We start from the raw sequence: 16,133 nt of genomic DNA, 5'->3' as shown, positions 1-16,133 counted from the left end.
TCACTCAAAACACAGAGAATGCTACTCCATGTTAAGGGGGGGGGGGGGGGGGCGCGGGAGGGGAGGGGGAACAAAACAAAACACGAGGCTTATGTAACAAGTAGGTCCTACACTAAAGTTCCCTAAGTTGGATGACAAAACTATGCATTTGTATCATTATGTGACAGCAACAAAAGTAGCAAAAAGTGAAGCCCAATAGCCCTTAAGGACAGTTGAAGGATCGTATCACTGGCAAAGCATGGGTCAGAGAACCATTATATGTTTATAATCTGCAAACCTCAAATGAAATTGATGAATTAACTTTCCTAACATTATTTGCCAGCATAGTACTCCAGCGCCTTCAATTTTCTAAGTGTGTGATAATGGGCCCAAGTTTCGGCCTCAGTTGCTCCTGATTATTTGGAGCAACTGGTATAGAACGGATTATCTTAGAAAGTCAAATTCTCGGCATTTAGTTTGCTCCAGTTCTAGTCAGTTAGAACAGTTTCACTTTGGAACAGAATGTTTTTTTCAAAAGGGGGAGTGTCCGGCCACTTACGCCTGTTTTCAAAGTTTCGGCAGTGAAATCTTACTCCAAACTAACTTAGAATTGAGTAAGTGAAGATTTTTGTACGCTCGAAAAAACCTTGTCTTCACTTTAGAAAATCAGGCGTAGATTATAAATCAGGCGTAGGGAATGGGAGGGGCGGGGGGTGGGGGGGGTTTAAAGGGAAGTTTACAAACATTAAACACTTCAGTTTTCCAAATAAAGAGCCATCATCAATAAAAAATGATAAAAACATCAATAAATCAATCAAAAAAAATTAAGAAGAAATATTTTTTTTAAAAAAAAAAATCAATAAATAAAACATTTTCTACTTACCGACTGCATCACTGGGAGCCCTCCAACAGCGTGCTGGGATGCCCCCCCCCCCCCAGTGTGTCTCTGTCAGTGTCTCTCACTCCCTGTCTGTCTGTCTGTGTGTCTCTCACTCTCTGTCTTTCAGTGTCTGTGTTTCTGACAGTGAGGGGAGGGGGAGGAGGGGGGGTTGAGGGAGAGGGGGGGAAGGGAGAGGGAAGGGGGAGAAGGGGGAGGGAAGGGGGAGAAGGGGGAGGGAAGGGGGAGAAGGGGGAGGGGGGAGAAGGGGAGCGAAGAGGGAGGGGGGAGGGAAGAGGGAGGGGGGAGAGAAGGGGGAGGGGAGAGAAGGAGGAGGGGGGGAGAAGGAGGAGGGGGAGAGAAGGGGAGGGGGGGAGGGGGGGAGAAGGGGAGGGGGGAGAAGGGGAGGGGGGAGAAGAGGGGGGAGAGAAGGGACAGGGGAGGAGAAGGGGAAGAGGGGGATGAGAAGGAGAAGGGGTAGGGGGAGGAGAAGGGGAAGGGGGGAGGAGAAAAGGGGAAGGAGAGAGGGGGGAAAGGAAAGGAGAAGGGGGGAAAGGAAAGGAGGAGGGGGGAAAGGAAAGGAGAGGGGGTGAAAAGGAGAGGGGTGAAAAGGAGAGGGGTGAAAAGGAGAGGGGTGAAAAGAAGAGGGGTGAAAAGGAGAGGGGTGAAAAGGAGAGGGGTGAGAAGGGGGGTGGGGGTAGGAGAAGGGGGGGTGGGGGTAGGAGAAGGGGGGGTGGGGGTAGGAGAAGGGGGGGTGGGGGTAGGAGAAGGGGGGGTGGGGGTAGGAGAAGGGGGGGTGGGGGTAGGAGAAGGGGGGGTGGGGGTAGGAGAAGGGGGGGTGGGGGTAGGAGAAGGGGGGGTGGGGGTAGGAGAAGGGGGGGTGGGGGTAGGAGAAGGGGGGGTGGGGGTAGGAGAAGGGGGGGTGGGGGTAGGAGAAGGGGGGGTGGGGGTAGGAGAAGGGGGGGTGGGGGTAGGAGAAGGGGGGGTGGGGGTAGGAGAAGGGGGGGTGGGGGTAGGAGAAGGGGGGGTGGGGGTAGGAGAAGGGGGGGTGGGGGTAGGAGAAGGGGGGTGGGGGTAGGAGAAGGGGGGGTGGGGGTAGGAGAAGGGGGGGTGGGGGTAGGAGAAGGGGGGTGGGGGTAGGAGAAGGGGGGGTGGGGGTAGGAGAAGGGGGGGTGGGGGTAGGAGAAGGGGGGGTGGGGGTAGGAGAAGGGGGGGTGGGGGTAGGAGAAGGGGGGGTGGGGGTAGGAGAAGGGGGGGTGGGGGTAGGAGAAGGGGGGGTGGGGGTAGGAGAAGGGGGGGTGGGGGTAGGAGAAGGGGGGGTGGGGGTAGGAGAAGGGGGGGTGGGGGTAGGAGAAGGGGGGGTGGGGGTAGGAGAAGGGGGGGTGGGGGTAGGAGAAGGGGGGTGGGGGTAGGAGAAGGGGGGGTGGGGGTAGGAGAAGGGGGGGTGGGGGTAGGAGAAGGGGGGGTGGGGGTAGGAGAAGGGGGGGTGGGGGTAGGAGAAGGGGGGGTGGGGGTAGGAGAAGGGGGGGTGGGGGTAGGAGAAGGGGGGGTGGGGGTAGGAGAAGGGGGGGTGGGGGTAGGAGAAGGGGGGGTGGGGGTAGGAGAAGGGGGGGTGGGGGTAGGAGAAGGGGGGGTGGGGGTAGGAGAAGGGGGGGTGGGGGTAGGAGAAGGGGGGGTGGGGGTAGGAGAAGGGGGGGTGGGGGTAGGAGAAGGGGGGGTGGGGGTAGGAGAAGGGGGGGTGGGGGTAGGAGAAGGGGGGGTGGGGGTAGGAGAAGGGGGGGTGGGGGTAGGAGAAGGGGGGGTGGGGGTAGGAGAAGGGGGGTGGGGGTAGGAGAAGGGGGGGTGGGAGAAGGGGGGGTGGGGGTAGGAGAAGGGGGGTGGGGGTAGGAGAAGGGGGGGTGGGGGTAGGAGAAGGGGGGGTGGGGGTAGGAGAAGGGGGGGTGGGGGTAGGAGAAGGGGGGGTGGGGGTAGGAGAAGGGGGGGTGGGGGTAGGAGAAGGGGGGGTGGGGGTAGGAGAAGGGGGGGTGGGGGAAGGAGATGGGGGGGTGGGGGAAGGAGAAGGGGGGTGTGGAAGAAGGAGAAGGGGGGTGGGGGAAGGAGAAGGGGGGGTGGGGGAAGGAGAAGGGGGGGAAGGAGAAGGCGGGGTGGGGGAAGGAGAAGGGGGGGTGGGGGAAGGAGAAGGGGGGGTGGGGGAAGGAGAAGGGGGGGGTGGGGGAAGGAGAGGGGGGTGTGGGAGAAGGAGAAGGGGGGGTGGGGGAAGGAGAAGGGGGGGGTGGGGGAAGGAGAAGGGGGGGTGGGGGAAGGAGAAGGGGGGGTGGGGGAAGGAGAAGGGGGGGTGGGGGAAGGAGAAGGGGGGGTGGGGGAAGGAGAAGGGGGGGTGGGGGTAGGAGAAGGGGGGGTGGGGGAAGGAGAAGGGGGGGTGGGGGAAGGAGAAGGGGGGGTGGGGGAAGGAGAAGGGGGGTGGGGGTAGGAGAAGGGGGGGTGGGGGAAGGAGAAGGGGGGGTGGGGGAAGGAGAAGGGGGGTGTGGAAGAAGGAGAAGGGGGGGTGGGGGAAGGAGAAGGGGGGGTGGGGGAAGGAGAAGGGGGGGAAGGAGAAGGCGGGGTGGGGGAAGGAGAAGGGGGGGTGGGGGAAGGAGAAGGGGGGGTGGGGGAAGGAGAAGGGGGGGTGGGGGAAGGAGAAGGGGGGGTGGGGGAAGGAGAAGGGGGGGGTGGGGGAAGGAGAGGGGGGTGTGGGAGAAGGAGAAGGGGGGGTGGGGGAAGGAGAAGGGGGGGGTGGGGGAAGGAGAAGGGGGGGTGGGGGAAGGAGAAGGGGGGGTGGGGGAAGGAGAAGGGGGGGTGGGGGAAGGAGAAGGGGGGGTGGGGGAAGGAGAAGGGGGGTGGGGGAAGGAGAAGGGGGGTGGGGGAAGGAGAAGGGGGGTGGGGGAAGGAGAAGGGGGGTGGGGGTAGGAGAAGGGGGGTGGGGGAAGGAGAAGGGGGGTGGGGGAAGGAGAGGGGGGGTGGGGGAAGGAGAAGGGGGGGGGGTGGGGGAAGGAGAAGGGGGGGGGTGGGGGAAGGAGAGGGGGGTGTGGGAGAAGGAGAAGGGGGGGGTGGGGGAAGGAGAAGGGGGGGGGGAAGGAGAAGGGGGAGGGAGGCTGAACGGGTCGGGCCCAGTCCCCAGCACCAGATTTACAGGTAGGCGGCGTTGGGTTGGGTCGGGTCCGGGGTCGGGAGTGCGGGTTGGGTCGGGGGGAGCACGGGTCGGGGTCGGGAGCGCGGGTCAGTTTGGGGGAGGGGGGGCAGCGGTGGGAGGTCGGGTCGGGTCGGATAGGGGGAGGGGGAGGGAGCGCGGGTTGGGTCAGGTCGGTTCGGTCAGGGTCAGGTTGGGGGGGGGGGGGGGTGGGGGGCAGCGGTGGGAGGTCGGGTCGTGTCGGATGGGGGGAGGGGGAGGGAGCGCGGGTTGGGTCAGGTCGGTTCGGTCCGGGTCGGGGGGGGGGGGGGGGGGGGGAGCAGAGGGAGGTCGGTTCGGTCCGGGTCGGGAGCAGGGGGAGGGAGGTCAGGTTAGGGCAGGTCCGGTCTGGGGTAGGGGGAGGGGGGAAGCGGAAGTCGGGTCGGGTCGGGAGGAAGCAGGAGCTGGGCGTGGGAGGAGCCTTATGCACGCAGCCCCAGTGAGGCCATTCGGCCAGGGCTAGGGGCTGCGTGCTTCGGGCCACTCCCACACAGTTTTGGGCGCCCACTGTAGCTCGCATGTGCAGAGGTCTCGGCAAGGTTTTCAGCGCAGGGACCTAGCTCCGCCCCCAACAGCTCGTGCTGTGCCGCGCTCGGCTCCAGAGGACAAGCAGGGAGCCGGAGAATCTGTAAAATTTTTTTAGGCGCACTTTGTAGCGCGAAAAACGGGCGCCCATGTCGGGGCTGCGCCGTTCTAGGTGCGGCCCGAAACTTGGGCCCAATATGCTGACATCGCATGGATGCTTACCTCAGCACACAGATATCCTCAAATGCGAAACCTGATCCTTATAAAAACAGACACAGCCCATCTTTGTGCAACCCATCTGTTCTGTAACTAGTACCTGACTGCAGCCAATGGTCACAGGGCTGGTGATGGGAGCTTTTCCCAACTCCTTTTGGAAAGTGCAAAAAAAATCACAAACTACTATTCAAAAAAAGATTTCAGATAACCTCATTTGCTGGAGAATACACACTTCTTTAAATAAAACTTGTTTATTTAGTTATTGAAAATTTTCCTGCTAAAGACTTCATGTTTTCTGATTTACTCCGTCACTCTTCCAGTACTGAATTTGCTTTACCTTCCTTCTGTAAGAATGGCACTTCGTAAAATTATAATGGGGATATTTTTTGTAAGAATTTACTTAAATATCTAAGGCTTGAAGAAATTTCCATGCTCTAAGAAACAGATGGCTCTCCCATCATATGCTGCAATGATATACTGCAAAATGGAGTGGCAGATTACACAGAATACAATTGGAACCAGTAACTAATTAGAGGTGTGAATCCAATAATTCCTCCATTGTAAACTTGGTAACACAGCTGCTAATCAGATTGGTCACTCTGGTTATGGGATTCACATTCATACAATACTGGTAACGTGGCAGTGTATAATGCATAATTATTATAAGGGGACATGATAGGAATGAGAAAATGCCCGTTCAGTCCTTTAAGATCGCTAGCTGTTTAGGGAATAACACAGAATGAAAAAAAAAACACACCGGAATCATGCCGTTTGTTTTTGGGTTTTGGAGCCCTTCCAAGAGCTATACAAGCTCCAGAGCGGGATGTGAGGCAATTCAACAATATAACGTGGCCAAAGTACCTTTCAGTCTTGGCCTCTTTCATTTATTAATCTGCCAGCAGAAACTTTCTTGTTACAAATGTTGACTGATGACTTGTGGAATTGTGCATTAAGGTAACTTTTTTCTATCTGATTAAAATCATTTAAGGATGATGAGTTTTTTTTTTAAACTTTGCAGACCGACAAGTGAACATGTTTTAAGGTCATCTGACACTATCCCATGATGACCTCACACCTGCTCTACCCCACTCATTGAATGACGAAATTAAATGACCTAACTGCAAGTCAATCTAGTGTGACTTTCTGTGTAAAAGAATACAATAGGTGGTGAGGTTGTGCTTGTCAAAATGGTTTTGATTTCTGTGATGAATGTTGCACTCGATTGGAATCTGATGCCTGGGAGGAGGGTTTATTATTACCACAGTGTTTAACTCTCACCTATCACTATTTGATTTTAAGTGTGACAACTTTACAGAACAATATAAAGGACAACATGTCTCTAGAATGAAGTACTATGAATGGTGAATGCTGATTTATTCATCTGTCTCAGGTAGTCATTTTAATAAATTACATTTGCACGCAAGTTATATATAGCCCCAAGTTCTGCAGGTTATCAAAAAGGACAGTAGCTGTGTGCTGTAAAAAGAACAGTGGCCATAACATTCAAACCACCATACATCAGCACCTGTATACCAAACAACAGGAGATGGAATAATGCTTAAAAAGAGTAGCAATGTAGACTAAGTACAATGGAAAATGCAGACTGTCTCAGGCTGAACCAGACTTTGCAATCTTCCCCTCCTATTTGACCTCAAGATGAATTTCCGAATTCAAATATTCTCCGTCACAAAGACTGCCTACATCCACGTTCGGAATATTGCCGGTCTCTATCCCATCTTTACCAATCTGCTGCTGAAATCCAGATACATGCCTCTGTCACCCCTAGACTCGATTGCTCCTATGCTTTCGGGGCCAGCCACCCAATCCTTAGTTTCCATAAACTTCAGTTGTGGCCTAGCCCTCTCCAAGTCCCATTACTCCTGTCCTCGCTGACCTACACATTCCTGGGTCCCCCACCACCTCACTCAAAACAGAGAATGCTACTCTTCATGTTAAGAGGAGAGAACAAAATGAAGCATGAGGCTTATGTAACAAGTAGACGACATCATTCGCTGTGCCGGGTCCTACACTAAAGTTCCCTAAGTTGGTTGACAAAACTATGCATTGTATGGTTATGTGATAGCAACAAAAGTAGCAAAGCGTGAAGAGGACAGTGAAGGGTCTTATTACCAGCAAAGCATGGGTCCAAGAGAATCATTATACGTATATAATCTGCAAATCTCAAATTAAATTGATGAATTAACTTTCCTAACTTTATTATTTACCAGCAAAGTACTCCAGCGCCTTCAATTTTCTAAGTGTGTGGTAATATATTGACACCACATGGGTGCTTACTTAAACATTACCTCAGCACACAGATATCCTCAAATGAGAAACCTGATCCTTATAAAAACAGACACAGCCCATCTTTGTGCAACCCATCTGTTCTATAACTAGTACCTGACTGCAGCCAATGGTCACAGGGCTGGTGATGGGAGCTTTTCCCAACTCCTTTTGGAAAGTGCAAAAAAAAATCACAAACTTTAAAAAAAAATTTCAGATAACCTCATTTACTGGAGAATACAACCTCTAAGGAAAACTTGTTTATTTAATTAATGTAAATTTTCCTGCTAAAGACTTCATGTTTCCTGATTTACTCTCACTCTTCCAGTACTGAATTTGCTTTACCATGTACTGTAAGAATGGCATTTGTAAAATTATAACGGGCATTTTTTTTGTAAGAATTTACTTAAATATCCGAGGCCTGAAGGCACTTCCACACACTGGACTCAAGTTTCGGCCTTCCCTTAGAATGGCGCAGCCCCGAGCTGGACGGCCGTTTTTCGTGCTCGAAAGTGCGGCGAAAAAGAAACTCAGATATTCTCCGGCTCCTCGGAGGTCATCAGCAGCTTGGCGCGGCTTGCACAGAACAGCGGGGGGGGCGGAGTCAGACACTCGCGCGATTCTACAAGCAGTGGGGGACGGGCCTAATTTAAATAAGGCAACGTCATGCCGGCAACCCTGCGCGTGCGCGTTGGAGCGTCCGCGCACGCGCAGTGGGAAATAAACATCGGCACTCGGCCACTTTTAAAGGGACTATAGGAAAAGTGAAGATTTGTCTCGTGGACCCCTGAAAAGGCTTGGGATTGAATTTTAGTGATTTTTTTTGCATAATACGTGGTGTTGACAACACAGCCCCCATTCTGTAAATTTAAGTTTAAAAGTGTCTATGTGGCTGCCTCTCCCTGTCCCAAGGTCCTCAGTCTCCCTTGCAGCTCGAAGGCTGCTTGATTGCTGTGTCTTTGGCAGCCGTCGAGTCACTGATGCTGCCCCTATCCCGTGGCCGAATGGCCTTAGTCCCCTTTGCAGCTCGAAGGCTGCTTGTTGTTTCTTCGGCTGCCGTCCAGCCACTGGGCCTGCCTGAAGCACCACAGCTCGAAGGCTGCTGCTGCTTCACACAGGTAGGAACATTGAATATTTAATCTTTGCTTTGTTTATAAATTTTTATTCAGGTTGGATCTTTATAAGTATGACTGTTGAATGATTGTAGAATTTAATTACCTCCCCCCCCACCCCCCTACGCCTAATTTGTAACCTACGCCTGATTTGTAAAGTGTAGGCAAGGTTTTTTCGAGCATACAAAAATCTTCACTTACTCCATTCTAAGTTAGTTTGGAGTAAGTTTTCACTGCCTAAACTTTGAAAACAGGCGTAAGTGGCCGGACACACCCCCTTTTGAAAAAAAATTCTGTTCCAAAGTGAAACTGTTCTAACTGACTAGAACTGGAGCAAACTAAATGCCGAGAATTGCAATTTCTAAGATATTCCATTCTAAACCAGTTGCTCCAAAAACAGGAGCAACTCAGGCCAAAACTTGGTCCCGAAGAAACAGATGGCTCTCCCATCATATTCTGTAATGATATACTGCAATATGGAGTGGCAGGTCACACAGAATACAATTGGAACCAGTAAAGTAGCCAGGAGATATAATCACTGCTTTTGTACTACAAAGAAAATGCACCATTCCAACAAAGTGCAAAAATGCCAACACAATCTCTCAGGGCAAATTTTCCTTTAATTGACTTCCTTTTTTATATATATATATATTTAGAATGTTCTGTTAAACAACACTGGACCCTAGCCACATCAAGAGAGGAGTTATGGACAGATATAGGTAAAGGCATTCAGATGAGGAATGGTCCAGCTGCACAGGTGTAACTCGGGAGTGTCTGCAACACGCTGGAAGGTTGCAGAACATTCACTAACTGTTGTTCATATTTTAGCCTGTCCCTTGGTACAATTATATTGGACTATGGTTCTTTGAGGTATTAAGTTCATTGCTCAGACCATTCTAGAACCAGATCTGCTTCAGACTGGTTTGCTGGAACTCAAATGGTAGGGTGGGTTGAGTCATTTTTAAAAAAAATGTTACTGAAAATAATGCTGAATAGATTTTTTTTTAAAAAACAAATTGTAATAGCTATAAATCTAAAATAAAAACAAAAAATGCTGAAAACACACAGCATGTTTTTCAGTATCTGAAGCGAGAAAAAAAAACAGGTCAAGATTTCTAGTTTTTTCAGTCGCTGACAGGTCTGCGGTGTATTTCCAGTATTTTCTGCTTTTATTTAAGATGTTGCAACCTCGAGCTCAATTTTGCCCAAGCCCATTTTCTGGCGTATTGCCAGAGTTACACTCATTTTTCTAGGCCAGAAATATTTTGCTAAAGTTTCCCTGATGTATAATTCAAATTTGGTGCCGCGCAGTGTGTCTAGTCACCTCGGGAGGTGGAGCCTACTGTCTGCGCTGAAAAATCGATGGCGCACCTTCTGCGCATGCGCAGAAAAAAAGTGAAGTTTTTGACGTTATATCAATGGACGCGCATGCGCAGTACAGCTCCAGGTTGGTAATCGGCCATTTTTAAAGAGCCAGTTGTGTGTGTGAGACCATTGGAAAAATCAGGGCTGCAGCTATACAAGATGCAACGTGGTGCAAGGACCAAGAATTTCTTACAGGATGAAGTGGAGGCATTAGTTACGGTGACGGAGACCAGATGGCAGGAGCTGGGCACCAGCAGAGGTCACATAAAAGTTCCACTCAAAGAAATGAAGAAACGCTGGAACCAAGTTGCAGAAAATTACTGCGCAATGGTGACTACCACGAGATCTGGAGGCCTGTGTAAAAAGTGGCAGGACCATGGTCAAGTAGTTAGTGTAAATAATATTTTCATTTATTCAATGGCATTGCAATTGTAAATGTGACTAACTGTAAATGTCCCACCCAGCAGAAAGACACCCTCTTTAAAAAGTTGCATTTTCATCTTTGCAGAGGAAGGTGGCACATAATAAAAGGGAAAAAACTTGAACGGGAGGAGGCCTGGCAAATCTGCAGCCACTGACACCCTTGGAAGAGAGAGTCGCTGGTTTGATGGGTCCTGCCTGGAGAAAAGCAACCACCACTGCACAAGCTGGGCCCACACTCGAGGGAGAGGGTAAGTCCTGCAAATTTCAGAGTCTGGCTTTGCTAAATATTAAGTACTGCGCGCGCTAGCCATGCTTCGGTTCATGGGGATGTCTCCATCAGCTACGCTTCGGTTGATGTAATGTACTATCATTCATTGTGGTTCTTCAAATCAGCCTGCTGCCTACGCTGTGTGAGCCTACTCATGCCACCCATCCTGCCCCCTCCTCTGCTGCTAACCATTTGTCTGTGTCCTCTTAAATTTTGCAGAACTTGAGGCCAACCCTGACGATACATAAGAATATTCAGAAGAGGACGAGCCTGAGGAGGAGAACATCTTCCAATCTCAACTTCCAGACCAGGAAGTGAGGGTGAGGGGGAGGTGGAGGGGCTGGATGAAGCCCCATCTCTTGTAATGGGTGATGAGGTAGCAGGACTGTCGGGAGAAGTAACAGCAATCTCACGAGAAATGGGAACGGTGTCAGTGACCATGAGGGAGGGAATGTCACAGGTAACTGATGCGCTGTCAGTAAACATCAGGGAGGGAATGCTGCAGGTCGTTGAGACACCGTCAGGACGCATGTTGGAGTTAGCTGCTCCAATAAGAGAACACGCCCAGAGCCCGCGCGCCCATTGACAGAATCAACTGCCACTCCCACTCCAATCCCCAGACCAGCCTCTGAAGAGCCCCAAGTCGGCCCCCCACCCCCCTCCCTCAACAGGTGCACACTACCAGAGATCTTAGAAAGAATAAAGCTTGGTACCAGAAACACTGCGCCACCACAGTGGAGTCATCAAGAACAAGCGCGGAGGGCGGTCTTAGAATAAGATGGAGGAGAGATGAGTGCAGTCTTTCTTTGCTGTTGTTGTTGTTATTATTATTGTTACTGTTGTAATTGTTCTCTTCAGATTTTTGTAAGTTATGTAAATTTACAAGCTTAAAAGTTAGTAAGTGATCATAAAGTTTTTAAGTAATCTTAACTGAAAACTTTAAAGTTTGACACAAGAATAATTTTATTAAAGTTTAAGTTAAGTATTGTTTGTTAAACTTTTGAATAAAATATATTTTACATTAAACCTGAATCATTTACATTATTTATTCCATTATTAACACAACTTTTGAAGTAAACCAGAATCATTTCCATCATTTGTTCCATTAACACAACACCACAGTACGGAACAGGTCCAAACAGTAAACATGGTCCATGTGGAATAGTTGTTGCTGAGCCCTCAGGCAGCAAGCGTTCACGGATGAGCTGCTGGCGCAAGGCTCGAGCAATCGTTAAAGGGCCATGATGGCCCACCCTCCTCCGCCATCGTGCTTCGGGTTCAGGTGGTTGCATGGCTTCCTCGTCACCGAGCTGCCCAAGTAGAAATCATGGCAGGTAACCAAAAGCTTGGTCAAAGAGATTGGTTTTAAGGAACGTCTAGAAGGAGGAAAGAGAGGTAGAGAAGTGGAGAGGCGGAGACGTTTAGGCAGGGAGTTCCAGAGCTTGGGGCCCAGGCAATAGAAGGCACGGCCACCAATGGTTGAGCGATTAAAATCAGGAATGCTCAGGAGGACAGAATTAGGGGAGAGCACCTGCATCTTCCTCATCATCATCATCAGCCACTCTCACTGCAGGTGGGTCTTCTCCTACCAGCTACTGCTGCCTCATGATGGCTAAGTTATGCAGCATACAACAGTGAACTGACCGACAATCTCAGGGGAGTACACCAAGTAGCCTCCGGAATGGTCCAGGCATCAGAAATGCTGTTTCAAGATGCCAATAGTCCTCTTGATGATGCTGCGCGTCACAATGTGCGACATGTTGTATTCCTGGTCAGCTTCCGTCTGGATTACGCCTAGGGGAGTCATGAGCCAGGTGGCGAAGCTGTGCCCTGTGTCTCCCAGTAGCCAGCTCTGCCCTTCTGGCTCCTGCTGAAACATGGCAGATATAACGCTCTCCCTGTAGGATGAACACATCATGGGTGCTCCCAGGGTATCTTGCATCGACTGACATGATGCAATGCATGTCGTTACACACGAGCTGTATATTAATGGAGTGGAAGCCTTTTCTGTTCCTGTACATCTCGGAATCCTCCAAAGGTGTTCACAAGGTGATGTGGGTACAATCAATGCAGCCCTTTACCTTTGGGAAGCCAGCAATCCTTGAGAAGCCCACAGCCGTGTCACACATTGCCTGGGCGGTCATGGGGAACTTTATGTAGTTATTCCTCTGAGCATATAGTGCAGCTGTCACCTGCCGAATGCAGACATGTGTTGCATGTTGAGAAATGGCGCATACATCCCCAATTGGAGCTTGAAATGATCTGAAGGCATAGAATGGAAAGTGCAGCTGTAACCTTCACTTCAACTGACAAAGCAGTCCTCCTGATGCTTCTAGGTTGCAGGTCTGCTTTCATCAACTCACAGATCTCAGCTACAACTTCTTTGCGGAAACGCATCCTTCTGACACAGTCTGCATCACTCAGGTTCAGGTACGAATGCCAGTCTCGATATACCCGAGGTGGGTAAGGCCTCCTGCCCAGTACTCTATGGGCTCTGATGTTCCTCATGTGATGACGTTGAATCAACTGTCTCCTATGTAGCACCATGATACAGGAGGCTCGCACAAGAACATAAGAAATAGAAGCAGGAGTATGCCATTTGGCCCCTCGAGCCTACTCCGCCATTCAATAAGATCATGGCTGATCTGATTGTGGACTCAGCTCCACTTACCTGCCCGCTCCCCATAACCCTTTATTCCCTTATCGTTCAAAAATCTGTCTATCTCTGTCTTAAATATATTCAATGAACCAATCTCCAGAGCTCTCTCGGACAGAGAATTCCATAAATTTACAACCCTCAGACGAAATTCCTCCTCATCTCAGTTTTAAATGGGCAGCCCCTTATCCTGAGACTATGTCCCCTAGTTTTAGTTTCCACTGAGTGGAAATATCCTCTCTGCGTCCACCATGTTGAGCCCCCTCATTATCTTTTATATGTTTCAATAAGATCACCTCTCATTCTTCTGAACTCCAATGTGTATAGGCCCAACCTACTCAACCTATATTCATAAGTCAACCCTCTCATCTCCGGAATCAACTTAGTGAACCTTCTCTGAACAGCCTCCAATGCAAGTAAACACGGAGACCAAAACTGTATACAGTACTCCAGGTGTGGCCTTACCAATACCCTGTACAGTTGTAGCAGGACTTCTCTGCTTTTATACTCGATCCCTCTTGCAATAAAGGCTAACATTTCATTTGCCTTCTTGATTACTTGCTGTACCTGCATATTCACTTTTTGTGTTTCATGCACAAGGACCCCCAGGTCCCGCTGTACTGCTGCACTTTGCAATTTTTCTCCATTTAAATTATAATTTGCTTTTCTATTATTTCTGCCAAAGTGGATAACCTCGAATTTTCCCACATTATACTCCATCTGCCAAACTTTTGCCCACTCATTTAGCCTGTCTATATCCTTTTGCAGATTTTGTGTCCTCCTCACAATTTGCTTTCTCACCCATCTTTGTGTCATCAGCAAACTTGGCTACATTACACTCATTGCAGTCTTGTGACTTCTCCCCTTCTCCCCCAAACTAATTGCAGTCTTGTGCCTAGTGCAGCAGCCTTCCGATCGGCACCTCCCTCCCTGGGCTCAGTGCAAAAGCCTTCCGATCGCCGCCAGCATCTCACTCACCCTCCCCCCCCCCCGGGCTTGTTTTCCAGCCAAGACCCTGTGTCCGGGCGCGGGGCCGATTCTGACGGCCGACGCTATGATCCTCCAGCCCTGCTTGAAGATGTTCGATTGTGGCGTGAGTAAAATAAAATGAAAGCTTCAGAAATCCAAAAAATTTCTATGTACTCCGTTGAAAGGTTAAAAAAAAGTTGAACTTTATTATGGACATTTAAAGTGTTCTTGATTCCCTCCAAAAACTTCGATGAAAAACAATGGTGTCTTTCAGCGCCAATTTCTCAATGTGCGCTGTTTTCTGTTAACTTACCAGAAGGTTTTTCGGGAGTGGCCAGATACGTCGACCTAGGATTATAATTTTTTGGACAAACTGCGAAAAATGATGAAAACTGGCACAGATAAGGGGACATCAAAAAAAAAACTAACCGAGAAAAATCGTAACTAAAACAGTTACGCTGGCGCAGATTCCAGGGGGAAACTTTGAATTAAATACTTATGCCAGAAAAAACAGCACGCGCCAAAAAAACGATGCAAATGACCCGGGAAAATTGAGCCCAGAGCATGCAACACATTGGGCACCATCTCGATTCAGCGGGGAGGCGAGAGGAGATGGAGTTTACTTAAAAGTGGAGGGTTTCATTCTGTTTAACAACAATGGGATTTTATGGAATGCTTCTTCAAATTATTATTTGCAGAATTTGTGAGGAAGAACTTGGCCATTTCAGAACAAATAGCAGAAATCTGCACTGTGCTAGATCAGTGGAACTTTTCTGAACAGGACTGCGATTATTTTTTAAAAAAGTTTTGCTGCTTTAGCTAAAAAATGGATATTCCAAAATGTAAATAATATTAACACCACCTCATTTGTCATGATTATGCCACCAGTTCATTGAAATCAATAGGTCATCTTTCAATGGTAATGTGTGATATTCTTACTTGCTCCAGAGGACGGCACAGTTACAGGTACCTCAAACAATAGTATCAGAATGCTTGTTATTCCTGTTTGCTCCAGAAGTGGCACTATAACTTCTCAACCCGTTACAACAAAGAAAGCTAAAAAGACACACCATTTCCTTGGTGAGCAAGACCACAGCGATTGACTAGTAATCTTTAAATAGTCTTAAACCTGGAACAATGTTACTGCACATAATTGCATCAAGCCCAGTTTTACAAGTTTAAGAAAACTCCTTCATGACCTGGAACAAAATAGAACGGCTGGTAAAAGCATGACTGTTGAGTTTCATTCCAGATTGTATTAATCCTAAAATTATTTTTATTGTGGACAAATGAAAAATGAGCCAACACTTTCATACTGTCAGGGAAATATAGAATGCAAAGTACTGCACAGTCAGTAGATGAGGAGATTTGGCAGCAGTAGTGGAGAATTGCTGCTGGCAGATAAATGCCAGCAATTCTACTCAACTGCTGCCAAAAGTCCATTAGTCATATTTTCCCATTCTTGGACCCTGGAAAGTTGCTATTGCACCAACACAGATTTGTGCATATTATTTACTGGGATGCTCTATGCATTGAAGAATTTACATTACAAAAGGCAGTGTCCAGTTAAACAGTGCGTTATTAATGTAGTTGCTCATTAACTTCTTGTAGAGGGCTGCAATCCCTTGCTCAGAGGCACTCTCAGAAGTGCTGGAACTTGAGGGATGACAGCGTGGAGGGCCTACACTTGCAACTCCCCACACGGTAAACTCTTGATTCTAATCATACTTAAACTTTTTCTTTTTCACCAAGAAAGCCATCCATAAACCAGCACTTCGAAGAGGACGAACCTCGTGGAGCGGCGTTTGCCTCTGAAAATATTCACGGGACAATTTTAAATCGAGTCCATTTAGTTTCCGGGGATGTTTAAGGCAAAGTTTCTCTCCGGTGAAGAGCAATATCAGGCAGTTGTCATGTGAAGACTTGGAACTTCCTCACAGGAAGAAAACATTATTTTATTTTTTTTAATTATAAACTTAAAATAGTTTCGACATTCTTGTCAGAGCAAGGTATTGAGTGTACCTACCAGCTCCCCATAGTGTTTCATGGCATATTCCAAGACCCCAGCGGCTGCTTCAGGCTGCTGCAGTTTGTTGTTTATGCTGTCAATGAAATGAGAACATTTAGTACAATTCCCATCAAGTAGCATCAGAGAAAGTATGCTAATCTAAAAAGTGTATTTATCATGTCCTCAGGATATCCCAAAGTGTTTCGCATCTAAAGAATTACTTTTGAAGTAATCATTGTTACTCGTG

The 16,133-nt window shown here is 49.1% G+C and overlaps 1 protein-coding gene across 1 annotated transcript in view; it reads right to left on the bottom strand.

Moving 5' to 3' along the window:
* The window catches only part of mtor (mechanistic target of rapamycin kinase), a 269,702-nt gene that overhangs the window by 64,796 nt on the left and 188,773 nt on the right, over positions 1-16,133 (bottom strand). Inside the window, exon 25 of the mRNA XM_070874034.1 lies at positions 15,905-15,980. Coding sequence (XP_070730135.1) covers positions 15,905-15,980 — 76 coding nt within the window. The remainder of the gene's footprint in view (positions 1-15,904; positions 15,981-16,133) is intronic.

The sequence above is a fragment of the Pristiophorus japonicus genome, unplaced genomic scaffold, assembly GCF_044704955.1.
Source record: "Pristiophorus japonicus isolate sPriJap1 unplaced genomic scaffold, sPriJap1.hap1 HAP1_SCAFFOLD_650, whole genome shotgun sequence".
Taxonomy (NCBI): domain Eukaryota; kingdom Metazoa; phylum Chordata; class Chondrichthyes; family Pristiophoridae; genus Pristiophorus; species Pristiophorus japonicus.
This window is presented reverse-complemented; position numbering and strand designations above follow the sequence as displayed.